The following is a 17,320-nucleotide window of genomic DNA, read 5'->3' as shown; positions in this document are numbered from 1 at the left end:
AATGGGTCCAATAATAATAGGTGCTGATAGAATGCCTCCTTTTTTTTTACTTCAGTTATATATTTTACTAGGAAACTGTATAAATATACTGAATATTTTCCCATTTAAAATCATTTAAGTCGTAACTGTAATTTAATACTGTATAACCTGTTATTGAGGTGTAGATAATAATAATATTTATAGTTTTCAAGAAAGGATACAAATATCAATGTAAGGGCATTAAATATTAGTTTATTTCACAGATACAAGTATTGCTATAATACAGTTGTAGACCTATAAATCACATCAAAGCACACATTTATACATTTTTTTAAGGCATGTGGACAAAAAAGAAAAGACAGCTGACATAATGGTCATTATTTACCCGCAGGATTCAGAGTTTATAACAGTTTCATTAAATCCCAGTGGAGACAAAATGTACATTCTCTAGAGAAATGACACAAGAATACACAAAAAAAACTGAAAACTGTTGAAGAAAATATGTGATTATAGCATTTAATTAAGCATTAATCATTTTACATCCTGTAGTTTGGCATCGTATTGCTATAGTACCTATGAGTAAATTATGTAATTATAACATGAAAACCTAGAAACGCTTTTTGTCATAGGACACTGGGTCAGTATTTTTGTCATGGTGGCAGCAGATTCTTCATATTTGAATAATATTAAACTAATTACTGTGTATCTGAATATTGATAGATTGTTTTATGGAAATTGGGATTTTAAAAATCACTTTGACATAAGGTTTGCAAGGTTTGTATGGAATTTTTCATGCAGACACTTGAAACCAGAAACATCTCAATACACATCTCTGTATAAATATATGATTTGAAAATAACAGGAAAATGTTTTCTTCTGTAACAGATTAAGAAGCAATAAGACAGTTTATTTCCTCAGGGATCCAGCCGTTGAGAAATGTGAACATTTACACAGAAAATCAGACGTCCAAGAGCAGAGGACACACTGACACTCAGTTTGTTTGTTAGCAGCAAATAGTACAAGAACAGGAGAAGAGGCAGAATGATAGTGTTTTATATTAACACGGGGATTCAGTGATCCTAAACACACAGAAAAAACGCTATCTATGTGTTTTGACTGTTTCCACATCTGTTACTGATGGGATTTGGCACATTTAGTTTGACTTGCAAAGGAAAGTCAAAGTGGCACGGAGTGAGGCTCACTGTGGAGAGACTGACATCAACATGTTGCCGCCTGTAGTTTGTGTCACTTTTACACTGGTGTGAGGTCCTCATGTCTTGATGCAGTGGGACTGGGAGGTCAAAGGTCAGACGTACAGGTGGCTGGAGAGGACCCCATCACTCACTTTCCCTCACTAGAAGACAAAACAAACAAACAAAAAAGATATATTTTTTCCCATTTAGGTAACATAGGACAACAGTTGGTTTGAGAAATGAAGTAATTAAAACTTGAACAGTTACAAGGTATGGTGGTGGTGTCTGCACCCAGGGGCCCATTGTCTCTTAATCCATCCATTCTGCATCCTTATTTTTGCATATTGGAAATTCCAATGAGTGAGAACAATCTTTACATAATTTTAATGTTTAAATAATGCTTCAAACACACACACACACGTTTTTTTGAGAGTCTGTGTAGAAATTAGTCGTGCCCTGCATTTCATCGTTGTGTAATTTAAAGGCCCAGAACATTGTGTTTGCACAATTTAGCAGCAAAACCATTCAGACACTGTTACGATCCTTTAAATGACAATGAAATCAAGGGGTAAAGAACACCACTGTACTTACAGTCCTGCCTTAATGTTTTTTTTGTGGTTAAAGGTTAAAAACAGTGAGGATCATCTGTCTGAGCAAATAGGTAAAAATAAGTGTTAAGAAGACAAGTGGAGGCTGGCAGATAAATCACCATAGTTTACGAATCCCACTGTTTTCTGTCAGAGGCTTTGAGATTAGATTAACTCCGACGTCTGGAGGCTTCCCACAGAGTGAAAATGCTTAATGTGGGCTGAAGAACAGCTCTGTATAAGCCTGAATGAGGATTTTGTGCTTATGTAAGAGAAGTTCTGTAGAAAAGAAACTCATGGAGGTTTCTCAGGCTGACACACATGTAAGCTGAGTCATACAGTATGGACGTCACAGGATGCCAGGGCGGCCTCTAGGAAACCAAGTGCCACTACCACCAAAGAAGAAAAGTTACATGAAGATGAGAGAAATTGCATGCTGGGAGAATGGCAAGCGTTAAGCGGAAAGATGTAATCATTTAATGGATAGTAATCTCTCTAGGGTTAGGGTTGAAGGTCAGATTGTTATGTTCATGTCTACATGTTTCTACAGTGGTTATGATGAGGCAAAGCTCTGTCATCAGAAGGAAGCATGTGTCATTTGTTGATGACACAATCCAGAGGTGAAGCTGACATCGCCCAGTGAAACAGTGTCTTGTCCACAAAAGAAGATCAATAATAAATTTAAAAAATAAAAAAAAAATCAGTAGAAGAGTTTATGGATGTCATTTGCTGCTTACAGTTTATGGATGCTTGGACAGAAACGACTGATCAACTCCAGCTGAGTCGCCTGGGTGAGTCTGTGTGATGCTGAAAATGCAGAGACACCCAGTGACCCCTGAGTTCATCTGGAATAATGTTCCCAAATACACCAGTGCAAAGTATTAGGGCCAATGAAACTGATCTGAGAATATGAAAATGTGTACAGTTACGAGAATGTAGTTATTATTATTATGTAACAAGAAAACAAAAAGTAATATTACAAAAAAGGCTTCACACCTTAGAAAAGTTTTAATATGTTGAGAATAACCAATAATTAATAATTAATTAATTATTATATTATATATATATTATTATAATTAATAACCATTTGAGAACTGTAGAATAAGTAAACAGGTGAGGGCAGTCTGCATGCTCATGCGTCTAAATGAGGGATGAGGAGGACCTGATGTTATATTTGGGTGAAAAGTTTCACCAACAAATACCTCATAATCACTGTTTTAGGACGATAAAAACGGAGATTGATCTCCTCTAATTAGATTTCATTGCAGTTTTGGCAAAAACGATGATGACAATAATATTAATACTAAAATTATCTACAAACTAATGGTTAGCAGATTTCCGGTCAGTAGGATTGTAAAGAATGAGGCTGGTGATGTTCTATATTTTTCTTGGAGCTGAGAGACACAGACAAAGTAGGATGGACATTATTAAAAGTCGGACTTTGTTTCTTCTTCATTGTTCTTTGACTGGTTGGGATTTGTTGACAGTGAAATGAATATAGGATAATACCAGCCTCATCCTTTAAGACCTTGTAACAGAATTTTTTTGCAGATTGTATCGGTATGAAATACTTCCTACCAAGTAGACGTCCAGTTCAGACTCTGATTGGCTTCTGCTGAGGGACGGCAGAGGATCGTCCAGAGCGATTGTTGAACTTGAGGCTCGTCGGTCCTCACTGTAACATAAAAATACTAGTAAATATAAAATATACTAGTAAATAGTACTGATGTATGTTTGAACATTATGCTTGTAGCTTAAATATTGATGATATTCATAATTGTCTTTTACTCACAAATTCAACACAACCTCCAAACTTAACCTGTTTCCTTTCCAAAATGACTCATTTCCTACTGTATGACAAAAAAAGGATTCACATGCCCATTGTTTTTTATTTGCCTATGGATAAGGTGTGGTTAATTTATAAAAACAAGGTTAACAGTTGGTAGGAGACGGATCGCTAACAGCAGTCTCCAGGTTCATGGTCAGACCATCCACCCCGACCTCCTCTCTGAGAGGACCTACGACACTATGACGTAACAGTCACACACTACTTCCTCCTTTGCTTCTGAGAGACGCACAGTTACACGGCCAAAGGAAGTCACTTCTCAGGAAAACGTAAACACAGGTTAATGTAATAATGTTTAAGGGTTTGCACAAACTGATGCAACATTAGTCACCTCGATTCTACTGTATGTCAAGCACGAAGCCAAACCTCAGTTTCAAAATACTGAACCGGTTTTTCTAAATTCTGTATAAAAGAAAAATGGGACTCCTCAAACTTGTTCAAATTCCCCTAATACATGCATTTTCGTTCTGTTGATCAATCTGTCCACCACTTCTGTCCAGACTGTAATATCTTAACAACAAGTCCCTGTGTCCCCTCTCATGTTTTCTCTTTTGAGTTTTGAAGTATTTCCTGTTTTATTTTTGTGTCACTTACCTTTTCCTCCTCGTTTCAGATCCCCACTTCCTGCCTTTGTGTTTCCCACCTCTGGGATTGTCTGCCCCGCCCCTCATTTGTTGCACCTGTGTCTCATTGTCTCCCCCTCTCCTAGTGTATTTAGGCCCAATCCCAATGTCCACCCTCACAGACTGACAGACTTTGAGGTGCCTTCCTGCTAAATCCATGAGGGCTGTCCCACTGTTAAACTGTCAAGTCCGCTACGATTGTGTCTTATGCAACATTTTTTTTTTTTTTTTTTTTTTTTTTTTACAAAGGGAGGAAATACAAAATGTAACATCAAAAGCCCCAAGCCCACAATTGTGCGCACAATGTTTTGGTGTTGTCATAGTAACATGAATGCAGTCCCATTCCTATTATTATTATTTTTTTTTACCATTTCGAGCCCTGACAGCTTCTCACACTCAGTCACTTAACAGATGACGTCAATTACGACTACGAGGGTTCAGGGCTTAGTCTCTGTGCTCCTCTCCCTCTGTGCTACTTCGTCTTCATTCTCCATGACAAGCGTTTCAGCCTTTCCAAGTGTTGCAAGTAAAGACCTTGAATATTTTTGAAACCATGTTTTTGACTCGTGCATTCGTATCCTTGCCTTGTGGTCACCAGTTTTATCAACAACCTTCCCTTTAGGCTTTATGTTTCGCGCTGGTTAAACACATTGCTGAACTTTTATCTTAAATCACCACTGAGCTGCTAGCACGGCTGCTTCTGTGCATGTGAAGTTATCAAACTGTTATGAAGTCCAGATAAGCTCACTTAAAAGATACTTGGCTTAGATCTGAGAGCTGTACAAATACTCTACCTGTTTTCAAGGTCCTCTTCGTCATTTCGGGTGGACTCAAAAGAAACAGCAGTCCTCGGAAGAAGATCTGGTTGTTTGGAGGAACTATAAACTGTTGGAACAAGCAGTTCATCGATCAGTGAATCAAAGCCTCTCCTAAAAAAAAAAAAAAAAAAAAATACAAAAATGTTTGCTAAAATGTCATCTTAGCTTACAGTTTCCATCCAGGTTGTCCATGCTCTGCGCCTTCTTCTCCTCCTTCTTCTCCTCCTTCTGTGGAGACAGAAACTCCTGAGAGGCTGACTTTACTGCGTAGAGGGAACTCCTCTTCCTCCTTGAAGATGCTCCTCTTAAAGCTGAGAGACAGAGAAGGAGAGCATTAAAAGGAAAAACTTAAACCAATCTGTATAGAGAATACAGGACACAGGAGTTATGTTGGTGGAAGAGCTTACGGTGACTCTTTTTAAACACAGTCGATTCCATGAATTTCAGAAACCTGTCTGCATAAAAACTGGGCCTGTGAACCGACACCGTGTCCTGAAAAACAAAGAAAGCTCTTAGATACACACACACACACACACATACACACACGCAAACACAAAGAGATACATATAGTATTGATGTAGCTATATAAAGGTGCAGGTACAGAGGAAGTGAAGTTACATACCCCATCATGCACTAGAGCTTTCCAAGAGTGCTCCACTTTCTTAATGAACCTGCAAATGTACAACGTTAAATGGCAGTAATCATAAATACAGTATACTGTATGACTATGGAGTCAGGCGGGACAGACTCTATTGACATATTATGTCTACAGAATCTGGCATGGGCCAACAGAATAATTCTAGACATTTTTTTCAGTGTTTAAATACATTTAAAAAAGTAAAACTTAATTGATCATGAAATGGTGAATAGTAAATGCTGCACCCGGAGGAGAAAAAACCATGTGGGATAGAATATGACAGGCAGACACATGAGTAAATGTAATAATAAAAAGTGAAAATTAAAAGCTTTCTTCAAATTAAATTTTTAACTCATTTTAGAATTTGAATTTATCATTCATCGTTCAAAGAAAGAAGAAGGATACTAAATCAATGAACACAAAGTAGATTTACATTTTTTAGAATGAAAATGTTAAAATACAGTCTGTTTATTGATTGATTATAATTAAGCATTCAGAGATGAGACCAAACACTAAATGACCTACAGCCTCCGCACTGCCGCGTCTCTGGCGAAATATGAATGTGAGTAAACAGACTAAGGCTGTGTCCAAAGTCACTCACATACTCACTATAAACTCCTCTGTATAGTAATTTGTCATTTTATAGCGCTGCCTGAATGTATAATGAGAATACATTATCATACCCTATATAGTGGACACGTAGTATCCCACAATGCATCGTGAGAAGTAGTGTACAGTGCTCACTAACTAAGCGACATATACCATCATGCATTGCGCTTGTGCTGAAAGAAGGGGGGGGGTGGGCGGGTTGTACTGTGAGCTCACCTGTACGACTGAAGGATGTCGATGATCCCTAAAAAGATGAGCAGGTTCTCATCTTTATGTTTGGCAGGAATTCCACCAAATCTGAAAAGGAAAAAAAGTTTCAATGGATTTTTACAGTTTTTAATAAAAGAGTTCTCGACTTTATGATTTCCTACATTTTGGTAAAACTTTTAAACTTGTTAAAGTTTTAAGCTCTTGCCATAGCGACAGCATCACTACATTCGTTCCCATATTTGATTATTGTCATTTGGACCAAATCAAGTTTTTGTGCAAAATTTCATATGGGAAAGAAATTTGTGTAAGAAAACAGAAGAAAACACAGAAGAAGAGAAAAGAAAGAAAAGAAAGAGAAAAGAGCAGAGTAGACAGATCAGAGAAACACTGACAGACCTCATACACACTTTAACCGTAAAGAAATTTGAGAGTTGTTTTAGCATAATAAAGGCAACACCTGCACACTGAATAAAACATGACTGACAACTCATATGAAATCAAGCTGAAAAAAAAAACTGTATTTGTTCATATTAGAAGTGGTACAAGCACCGCACAGATAGGTAGTGTTCACAAAGAGGTTTTCTCACGTGTCGTCATCGGCCACAGGTTCGGGGTCCTTCACAGTCCCTTGGATGGACTCGAGGGCGGTGGAGTAGAGGACTTTCTGTCCCTTCCTGCTGTCACATCGGCTTCCTCTGCTCAAAGGCTTCCGGTCCAAAACATGAATCCCCAGGAGAAGACTGTAGTCCATGATCTTAAAGCTCTCTAAGACCTGATCAGAGGCAGAAACTGAATGTGATCAACCAAAATGAGAGGCAATTAAACTGAAAGATCAATTTAAAAAAGGCAGGGATGTTTAAGTATTACACGGGAAGACAAGGATGAATCCTCATTTGGAGGCTTAAGTTGTAAAAACTGCTGACAACACTGTTACAGTTTAGAGGCTCCTCCATATACGGAGGAAAAATGCAGCTTTTATTTTGAGCGACAAATCAGTGTATGTTCTACAATCTGGCCTTCAGAAGATGTCCTCTAAAAGGATCCTGTCCCTAAATTGAGACACAGCTTTGCAACCATGACCTCTGACCTCCATGTAATACAGTGCAAGACAAAAGAGAATTTTCCCTGTAGGGGGTAAATGGTCTCTAACAGTCATTATTTTGGGGGTAAGATCATCATCTTCTAGGTATTTGTGCAAATTAATAATCAGTATCTGCTTAATGAAATAAAACAAGATATTTAAAGGGTAAAATAACACCCGCCACCCACCATACACTTCTCTTAAACAAGCTGTAAATCGACCTCTCCGACGTCAAAACTGCTTCCAGTTAAAGGGACTAAACGTGGATCTACAAACCAAAAATACAGTACAATCCCTCTGACCAAGCTTTGATATCCTGAAGTAGCTGCTGTAAACAAAGAGGCCTTTACTTTTCAACTGTGTTACATAACACACTTACGGAGGTCACATACCGAGCCCCGATAAGAGCACATTACGCACAGACAGGCCAGTTTGTGCCGCAGAGTCCAGCTGCTCAGCCTGATTACACGAGTCAGGTGCTTCGCTTTGCTGGGGGTTAATACTCCATCAAGTGGCCACTATTGTTTCACATTAATGAAATAACAGGCAGCCACTAATGAGGTCATCATAACAACTAAAGCCCGAACGAAGGGGGCTTGTCATGGTTGCATAATGTTATCCAAGGGGTGGAGCTGTGCGGGGAATTCAGTTCAGGCTGTGACGAGGAAAGATTTAAAACCACTGTGAGTGGTCTTAGTGCTAAAACGATAAGTTCAATATTTAATCGGACAAACAACAATTTTGATTAGCGATTTATCGCTTAAGATTAAAAAAAAAAAAAAAAATCCAAACATTCTCTGGTTCCAATGTCTCAAATGTGAGTTTTTCTCTGCTTTATATCATTGAAATGATCTTAACCAGCTGCTAGCTGTAGCTTCATATTTAGCATACAGACCTGAGAGGGGTATGGATCTTCTCTTTTAACTGCTGGCAAGGATTGTTTCCCATTATGGGAAAGTGTATTTCATTTAATTCCAGCGCTCTAAACCCTTTCAATCTTAGTAAGAGAATTTTTTCCTTTAGTACTACCCTCAGGACAAAGTCGACATATTTAGTTTCTAATAACACTCTAAGAAATCATCCAGAGTGTCAGCCATGAGGCTGTTATTTTGTCTACTTGGTAGTGTTTAAGTTGTTGTCAGTGTCGACATTTTTCATATATCTTCTAGGATTTTGCTTGTGAAATAAATAAGGTCAGAATGATAAAATCTTCTTTCCAGCAATCATAAATATCTGTAATTCTGCTTAAATGTTAAAATCCCTACACTGTTTTTGCTCAGTACAGTGGTTCCCAACCTGTGGGGCTGTGGGCCGTTAGTGGACTGTGAAGGTATTGCAAGTGAGCTGACAAACCATTTGCAATACATGTTATTATATATAAAATATATAAACTGTACATAAATAATGTTTCCAATGTTTTATAACGAAATGATCTTTAAAAACATTAGAAATGTTTAAAAGCTCCTATGACTGTGATGAGCCACTGTGGAGACTGGAGCCTTCTACATGTTTCCTCTGCTTTCAGTTCAAGTGGTCAAGTGGTCAGAAAACTAATTATTTAGGTTCCATATTGTTATCGGGTCAGATGTGGGCTGCCAACATCTCTGAGAATTTCAAGTGGGTTTGGAAACCACTGGCTTAGTAGAACAGGCATCCTGAGCTTCATATTACCCAGAATGCCAACATCATGGTCTGCTGTGTTAATAGATATAAGATCGTTCTGTGAACACACCCGACAGTCCCTCTGCAGAGTCTTCATCAGGGCGTTGTATCTGTCCAGGTCAAAGTGCAGGCCTTCGTGCATCTCCTGGAAGTCCAGGTCTTTGAACGTGGGCGAGGATTTGGCGCGCTCTTTGCGCGAGGCACGCCGTTTGTACGAGGAACCCTTCAGGTCGTACTTGTAGTGCATCTTCATGGCTCGCGGCAGCACATTGTTCATCACCACCAAGCGGATGGTGGAACCGCTGCACTGGATGCAGTAGAGACCGTAGAACTTGGGCAGCAACGTCCTCCGGTTTTGATTCAGATTCTACAACAAAGACCAATATTTTTTTTGAGTATAATGTTGAACAGAGACAGCTGAGTCTCAGAAACTTATCAAGTTAAGAGAAACCTGAATTCTTTGCATACTTAACAGTGTTATTAACATGGTTTTTTAGATGTGTGTAGGTCCTTGAAAAAGACTTCCAGAAAATGACTAAATCCAAAGCCTGACAAACCTTGAGACTGAAACTAAAAGAGATAACCCTGAGTAACACAGCACATGTTATACATGTTCTCGGATGTATCACCACATCCTTATGTTTCTCAGCAGGTTGGACATGATGATGATGATTATCAGACTTCTGAGAAATACACTTATACACAGAACCAACTGAGGAGAAAAACGTTTTTCACTGGATGTTTATCAAGATGCTCACTCTACTGACAGCAGAGCAAAAATCACAAGCAGCAATCAACATCGTATGAAAATGAAAACTGAAAAAAAAAAATGTTATTTTCAAATATTACTACTGCTGTGGAGAAATGTTTTCTGAGTTAACCGTTATCTTGTTTTGTTATGTGCACGAGGACACACGAGGACAAACATGTGAGCAACGCGAGACTTATTCCTACTGCCAGTTTCATACTGTTCAGCTGATTAACAATTGCCAACAGTAACACACAAAGAACATGGTAATGTGTCAACCAAGGCCCAGACGGAGGAGGACCACAAGCAAGTACAACAAGGATGTAAACTTCAGGTTACAGATGTTTTGTTGTTTGATAAACCTGGGCCTTGGTGTGCTTGTGAAAAGAGAGAGTTTGTGTCGGTGGAGCAGCTCACCATATAGTAACCAGGCAGCAGCTTCTGCAGGAACTCCGCCTCTTTATGCTGCACCGTCTTAATGATGAACTCATCGTCACTGGTGAGGTAGAACCACGAGCTGCTGGCGCCGGGGTTGGATAGCTCGATCAGAGGCTCGTTGCAAATGGAGTACTGAAATTCAGAACGATGTGACACTTTCAGTTTTGCAGTGAACTCGGTGGAAACTTCCACCGCACTGAGCTGAATCAGGATGATGATATGAATGTGACTGTGTCTGAGAGTCCCCCGCACTCACCAGGTAGTCGTCCGGTTTGATGCCAAACAGCTCTCTGAAGTAGCGGAAGGCCAGCGGGGCGTATGTTTTCAGCCGGAAGTCTGGGTAGTGATGTGCTGGAGTCAGGTTGCTGCCCTCACTAGAGGATAAACAAAAGGTGTTATTGTTAGAAAAAAAAAGTCAATATACAATAACACAACAATAGCTGCCTGCTACTTTTTTGACAGGGAAAGCAACAAAATCACAAATAACAAAATGAATGATGATGCTGGCTTACTGTCACACTGGCAGGGCTTGAATACAACAGGGCCGTTATCAGTTTTGTTTTTCCTACTATGACAAGTCATGATTTCTGCTGCGCAAAATGCCTATTGCTGCAATGTGTGGTTTTTTTACTCAACCAGAAATATTCAGGTTGTACACTTCTTAAAGTGACTTCCCTATTTTTCTTGCACATGTATCCTGTGTATCCCTTTATCTTTTAGCACTAAAACTATGTTGAATATACACTATATACACTTTATTTTACAGGTGCCATAGTTTTCTACTAATGTTGTATGGTTTTGTTAAGGCAGCGATTCACAAAGTGTGTAGCGCGCCCCCAGGGGGAAAAGGGGAGGAACTAATGTTTGGACGTCGGAATGTTTTTCACGGTGGAACCATAAAAAACGCGCTTTCACCTGCCTTTTATAGCCACTGCATTCAGGTCTGTTGGTTTTCAGAATGGAGAGATATTTGACAGGGACGAAAAGAAAAACAAGCGATGCTTCTGAGACCAGCAAATACAACGTGCTCAGCTGACGGTAACCGACAAAAAGAAAATATGACGAAGCCTATCTTGCTCTTGGGTTCACAGTGTTGTCTGAAAACTCTGGTAGCTGACAGTATGAGACCCAACAAATTAAAAAGACACTTTGAGACATTACACCCCAGAGTGCTGTCAATAAACCACTCGACTTCTTTAAGAGAAAACTCAGTGAATATCGTCAGCAGGAACATCGGTTTGTAAAAGCTGCATCTGTGAACATGAATGTTCATGTTCATTATTTTGATAAGTCAATAAAGTTAAACATGGCCTATTTTGTAACAATTTTGTTGGGGTGGGGGGTGAAAATGTAGTTTTGGGTTGTGGTCATTAGGAAATATGTAATACATTTTGTGAAAGTGTGTACAGTTTTCTCTTCCATAAAAGACTGAGAAATTGCACACTTACTGCATATATATATATATATATATATATATATATATAGTCTTTCAATCATTTGGGTATACAATCGATCAAGTATGTGCATCATGAAACAAGGTGAAGTCAATGTAAGACATTAATGGATCAGAGGCTCAGCTCTCTCAAACTGCATGAACCAAATGTCAAAAATAAAAAGGTGTATTTAAATGAGTGTGTACCTGGGCAGGAAGACGCTCTCCACCACAGAGAAGTCCTGCATGAGAACATCTCTGTCTGGTTTGGAGCTGAGGTTTCCCACAGCGTAACCGATGCCCAGCTGGATGGCTCCTCTCAGGATGGATGCTGTGGGCTAACAACACCGGGAAGAAGAAAGGAGAAGTTTGTTAAAGAAAGGAGAATTTGCTTAGACCTTATTTTTTCATCCATTGCCATTAGAAAGTCAGAATTTCAGTCTGTTTGATATTTTGGTCTATGAGCAAAGTTAGCATGCTGACATTAGCATTTAGCTCAAAGAATTGCTCTGCCTTGGAACAGCTTCACAGAGCTGCTAGCATAGCTGTAGACACTTCATCAAGCTTATCTCACATCTAACACAAACCAGACACACAAACCAAACAGCAAACAGGACTTTCATGGTGGAGGAAGTAAACACGCCTTTCATATAAAAGTATGTCTTCCTCATTTTTGGTTCTGGGGGTTAAAACTCAGACAACACAATGTACTTGAAAACTGAACCTTCATGCAGGCTTGTTAAATGTACGGTATTAGTATATGTGATTGCAAACTGACACACAGACTTGTCCAGACACATGAAACACTGCACTGCCTCCTTTTACAAATGCAAGATAAAGTCAGTGTAAAATTTCAACAAGTGAAAATATGCGGAAATGCATTGGCATCTTGTGCTGGCAACAACAACAACAACAAAAATTGTTGCTGTAGTTTTGGTGTTCTTTGTTTTACGCAGACTGAAATTTCATAATTTTTTTTATGACACATAGCTCCTTTAAACCTTTATTTCTGACAGATAGACAAGGAAATCTACGTTGTTTGTTTTTTACGTTCCTGGAAAACAACTGTTTTTTCTTGAAATAAAGGTAGGCTACAGCTGAAAGGTTTCATTTATAACAGTTATGATGTTACATGTGTGAGTCATCTGTCATCTGCATCTGTCTACCAAAAACAGGATGTTTGAGGTTTTAAAATAAATTGATGAACAATGATGATGTCCACTTACCTTTTTATGATCCTTTGACATTTTAGAGGTTTTGGTTCCTTCTACTACACTGTCGGTGGTTGCGGTTGACATCTTTTGGACAGAGAGAACTTGATTAGAGGGAAGCTCTGCCATACGTGAGTTCCTTTTTCCCCCACTCAATAATGAAGCGAGCAGACGCAGTGATTTACCTTGAATTGGGCTTTACCAAAACTGCATTTTTCAGGTACACTGCTCCTGTAGATGAGGTAGAGGGAAGAGGAGTTACACAGTGTGTGGCATTTGCATGAATGTCAATGCAAAGCACGCGTCAGCTGGTGAAAAACTGCACAACTACGATCGATCACTCAAGTTGCTTTAGTGTCTCGGGGCTTAAAGCGATCTCAAAAACCTCAAAAACTTCAGCAGTTTGTCTTTTTCCAAAACTCTGATATAACTCACAGACCTGTACAATGTGCAGACCTGTCTGTCTGAGGTGCTGCTAAGTTCTGAAGGACCACCAGTGTTTGCTTGAGTCTTTAACTCCAGAATCCTGCACAACAAAACCTTTGATCCCAATTAAGAGGGATTGAAAAAACCATTACGTACCAAATCCCCCTGTTTTGTAACAGTACGCAGAGGAGACTCACTGCTCTCCCACATACATGTGTGGCCCTCGACTCCCTAAAAGGACACAGCGATGACCAAAACGGAAACAACAAATAACTCACTTAGAAGTATGTGAGGTGATTGGCTGATTGTGGTGTGGTGACAGGGCGTGATATAGAAATGACTGTGGTACATTTACCAAATATGGATGTTCTTTAAAATGAAATCTTCATAGGAATTGTGTGGTGATTCAATCAGCATCATCTATATTTTTACATTATGTTAAATACATGCCATGAATCAAACTGCCACAATGATGGGTTGTAATTTGCAGCATTTGTCACCTACAAAAGGTTTAGCAATCAACACTCTGATAATACAAAGACTCTACAGAGGCCAAAGCAGTGAACACAATGCTGGTGGATTGCTGGCCAATAAAACTGCTAAATGTATTATGTTGATCAGACATATTGAAAAATGTCCACAAAGGAACAGCATTGTTGAAGCTATTAGGGATATGCTCAGTGGCGATTCTAGAGTCCGTTGGGGCCTTAGGCAAAAGATTCTCTCTAATCAGCGTTCATCAACATTATGTAATAAATAATGTGACACCAACGAAAAATGTACAAAATGTAAACATTTCTTATAATTCCAAATGTGTACGTTGGTAGAATTTTCAAAATTTAAATATAAACAAGATAAAAAAAAATTCTTTGAATATAGATATAAAGAACGTGAAAAACCATATAATTTTCAAAATATAGATTATAAAGAACCATAAAAACCGAAATAAATAACTAAATAACTTCAACATTGGCACATTGTAAATAGCCCACATTATAAGGCCAGTGCTCATAAAGGGAGGTTTCCTAATGAGGGAAGTTGGAAATTTAATGATTATGCGTGCTGGCTCTACTGAAAATAGTTGGCAACACTGCTTCTGAAACGTTGTTGCAAATTAACCATTGGTTGTTTAAGGCGGAGGGAGCCACATTTTGACATCGCTGTGGAGTTAACTTTGTCAGCAGCCTATGGCTTCAAGCAGTTGCCTGCCTCTCCTGTTCACAAGCTGTGCCCCTGGATTCTCTTAATTATTAGGGACTGTAAATGAAAAAAATATCTGGGGAATAAAAACATCTCTTAGTGTCTTGAGTGAACCTGCAAAATCAAGCACAGATCCTACCAGACAAGCCCCTGTTTATTTTAAGCACTGCCTCAGGATGTGGTCTTGTGGTCTGACTCATGGAGAATGAAACTGTTTGTCAAGGATCTACCTTGCAGTTTGTTGGCATATTTGTATCGGAGGCGGCTCAAGAGATCAAGAAACTTGCTAAAACTTGCTAAAGATTATTCCTTTTCAAGACTTAGTGATTAGTGGACTGAGTGGTGAATGGGGTTAGTTATATTTACACAGTCTTCAACGGTTCATTTCAGGTTCCCTCTGCAGCGGTTTAGCGAAAACAGACTGAGTGACGTAACAGCACGACGTGGGTGAAAACATGTTAGATTAAGTATTTCTAATACAGCAGTTTGTGTTCTGCACACTCAGAGAGATTAGATGCACGGCTTTCCATTCACAACAATGACAAAAATGAAATCTTAGTCTGCCGAACTGCTGATCAGTGAGAGGGACTCACTGAGGGACTGGAGGGTTTGACTGTCCAGTCACTAACAACTATCTCTGTTAACCTGAGGCCCACACACAGACTGAAGGGGCATTAGTTTATATTCAAATTCATACACATATACCTACTTCAAACCACTACTTTTCATGTGTTTAATATGTTCTACTCTTATACTTTAATAAATCTAATGACCAATTATTTTTCACAGCAATGGTACAAATCTTTGTTTACATCAGTAAAACAGAAGCTGTGTGTGGCCACTTTGGACACAAAGATCATTTCCTCACTAATTAATACTTTGATACTTCACTATAGAAAGCATTGATTACAAAGTTTTTGATACAGTTACAAGGTCCTTTCAGGCATAAAATGCACTTCTGAGTTTTCTGTTCTTCAAATGACAGCTGTATATTTAGCTGTGCATGTATTACACAGATAAGCTCTTTATTATATTTAGTTTAAAATGAAAGTGCAAACACAAGTTTAAAATGAAAACGAAAGATAAAAATACAGTAATTTCTTTTTACATGCAGTACTTTTATTTCGACTAAGAGCCTTCAGCCAGGATGTTCTATGGCACAGCGCTTTAGCTTTCGGGCTAAATGCTAATGTTGACATGCTAACATGCTCACAATGACACATGCTGATATGTTGATGTCCAGCAGGTAAAATGTTTACCATGTTCACAATCGTAGTTTAGCGTTTTTGGCATGCTAACGTTCATCAGCACTACGGACAAAGTACAGCTGAGGGGGATGGGGATGTCATTATAGTTTTGGAGATGTTTAGTCATAATCCAAAGTAATAGATGAAATAAAATGTTGATCTGATGATGCAAGATGAAAAGTGAAGTTATTACCATTTACAATTTATCCCAAGATGGGCATGAATATTTGTACCAAAGTTCATATCGATCCATCCAATAGTTGTTGAGACGTCCTGACAAGAAGTCAGGAGGTCAACAAACGACACAACATCTGAGGACCGGGAATGTTTGTGCGAAATTTAGAGCTTTTGCTGGTGGTACAAGAGGAAAGGTTCGGGGAATCATCAAAGAAATAACCACTGTGAATATCTGTACCAAAGTGGAAAACCAAATAAAAAACTGACCCTTTTTAGAAACTGCACTGTAGTCCTCCCTAAGTGGAAACCGCAGTCTTTTATTTTAATATAAACTTAAAATAGTAACACTGTCAATGATTGTAGACTAGAATAGATATTAGAAACACCTGTCAGTATAATGCAATACAAGTCAACAGCAACACAAACCTGTTAAACAGCTCTCAAAAACACTTTCAACACAAAGTGAACACGGAGCTTCAGTAAGATTCAGTGCAGGGCTGTTGTATTAGACTGCATTAGTTGGGTGTATTCCATACTGACAGTATGTACTTGAGGCTCAGGTGAATAAACCTGCGCACTCTCAAACGACATGCACCGTCCAGCTCCTCCTTTGCATACATGTAAACGATGAGAGCCCCATCCAGCTCACTGTCGACATTTTACTTTCTTTCTCTGACTGGTGAAGGGAAGTGCAGTTAATTTCCTCTTGTGATACCATCATCAGCTCCTCTTCCCCCTGAGCGACACACACACACAAAAACGGCCTAGAGGCTTCATGACAGCACTATTATTCCTCACTACAGGAGATAAACAACGACAAACCTGTAGCTGAAAGCAACTGACGCACAAACAGAAATAAAACTTGGCTCCATCCTCCTTGAATAACAAAGTTGAGTGGAAGAACAACATAGTTTATTGAGCAGGCATGGACGCTGTCTGCCCTCTTACCTGAAGAGACATGGTCGTATGCAGATGGCGGTGAATGGAGGTCAGTGAAGCACCGATGATAGGCAGATGCTGTGTGGTATGAACTCTCTGGCAGACTGACTGAATGTGGTGAGATGAGATGAAGTGCTGCAGCGACTGTAGAGCATCCTCACCACTTCCTCCCTCTCTCTCTCTCTCTCTCTCTCTCTCTCTCTCTCTCTCCGCCTACCTGTTGTATTATTCCACAGACCCATGAATCAGACTGAGTT

At 39.1% G+C, this 17,320-nt stretch overlaps 1 protein-coding gene across 3 annotated transcripts; it reads right to left on the bottom strand.

Moving 5' to 3' along the window:
* Positions 1-211: 211 nt before the first annotated feature.
* Positions 212-17,156, bottom strand: LOC111221161 (phosphatidylinositol 4-phosphate 5-kinase type-1 beta-like). Of its 3 annotated transcripts, none has more exons than XM_022744508.1 (16): positions 17,073-17,156; positions 13,260-13,305; positions 13,090-13,161; positions 12,071-12,201; positions 10,688-10,805; positions 10,411-10,563; positions 9,316-9,612; positions 7,090-7,274; positions 6,509-6,589; positions 5,669-5,717; positions 5,454-5,538; positions 5,217-5,357; positions 5,023-5,113; positions 3,338-3,434; positions 2,497-2,566; positions 212-1,333 (listed from the first exon to the last, which is right to left on the bottom strand). In XM_022744508.1, the coding sequence occupies exons 3-15, from the start codon at positions 13,159-13,161 to the stop codon at positions 2,528-2,530; spliced, it is 1,539 nt and encodes a 512-aa protein (XP_022600229.1). In that variant the 5' UTR covers positions 13,260-13,305; positions 17,073-17,156; the 3' UTR covers positions 212-1,333; positions 2,497-2,527. The 3 variants fall into 3 exon arrangements, with proteins under 3 accessions (XP_022600229.1, XP_022600230.1, XP_022600231.1); XM_022744509.1 differs by having other exon boundaries at positions 13,260-13,302; positions 17,073-17,140; XM_022744510.1 differs by lacking the exon at positions 2,497-2,566.
* Between the last annotated feature and the right edge of the window lie 164 nt (positions 17,157-17,320).

The sequence above is a fragment of the Seriola dumerili genome, unplaced genomic scaffold (genome assembly GCF_002260705.1).
Source record: "Seriola dumerili isolate Sdu_G_001 unplaced genomic scaffold, Sdu_1.0 BDQW01000081.1, whole genome shotgun sequence".
Classification (NCBI taxonomy): Eukaryota; Metazoa; Chordata; class Actinopteri; order Carangiformes; family Carangidae; genus Seriola; species Seriola dumerili.
This window is presented reverse-complemented; position numbering and strand designations above follow the sequence as displayed.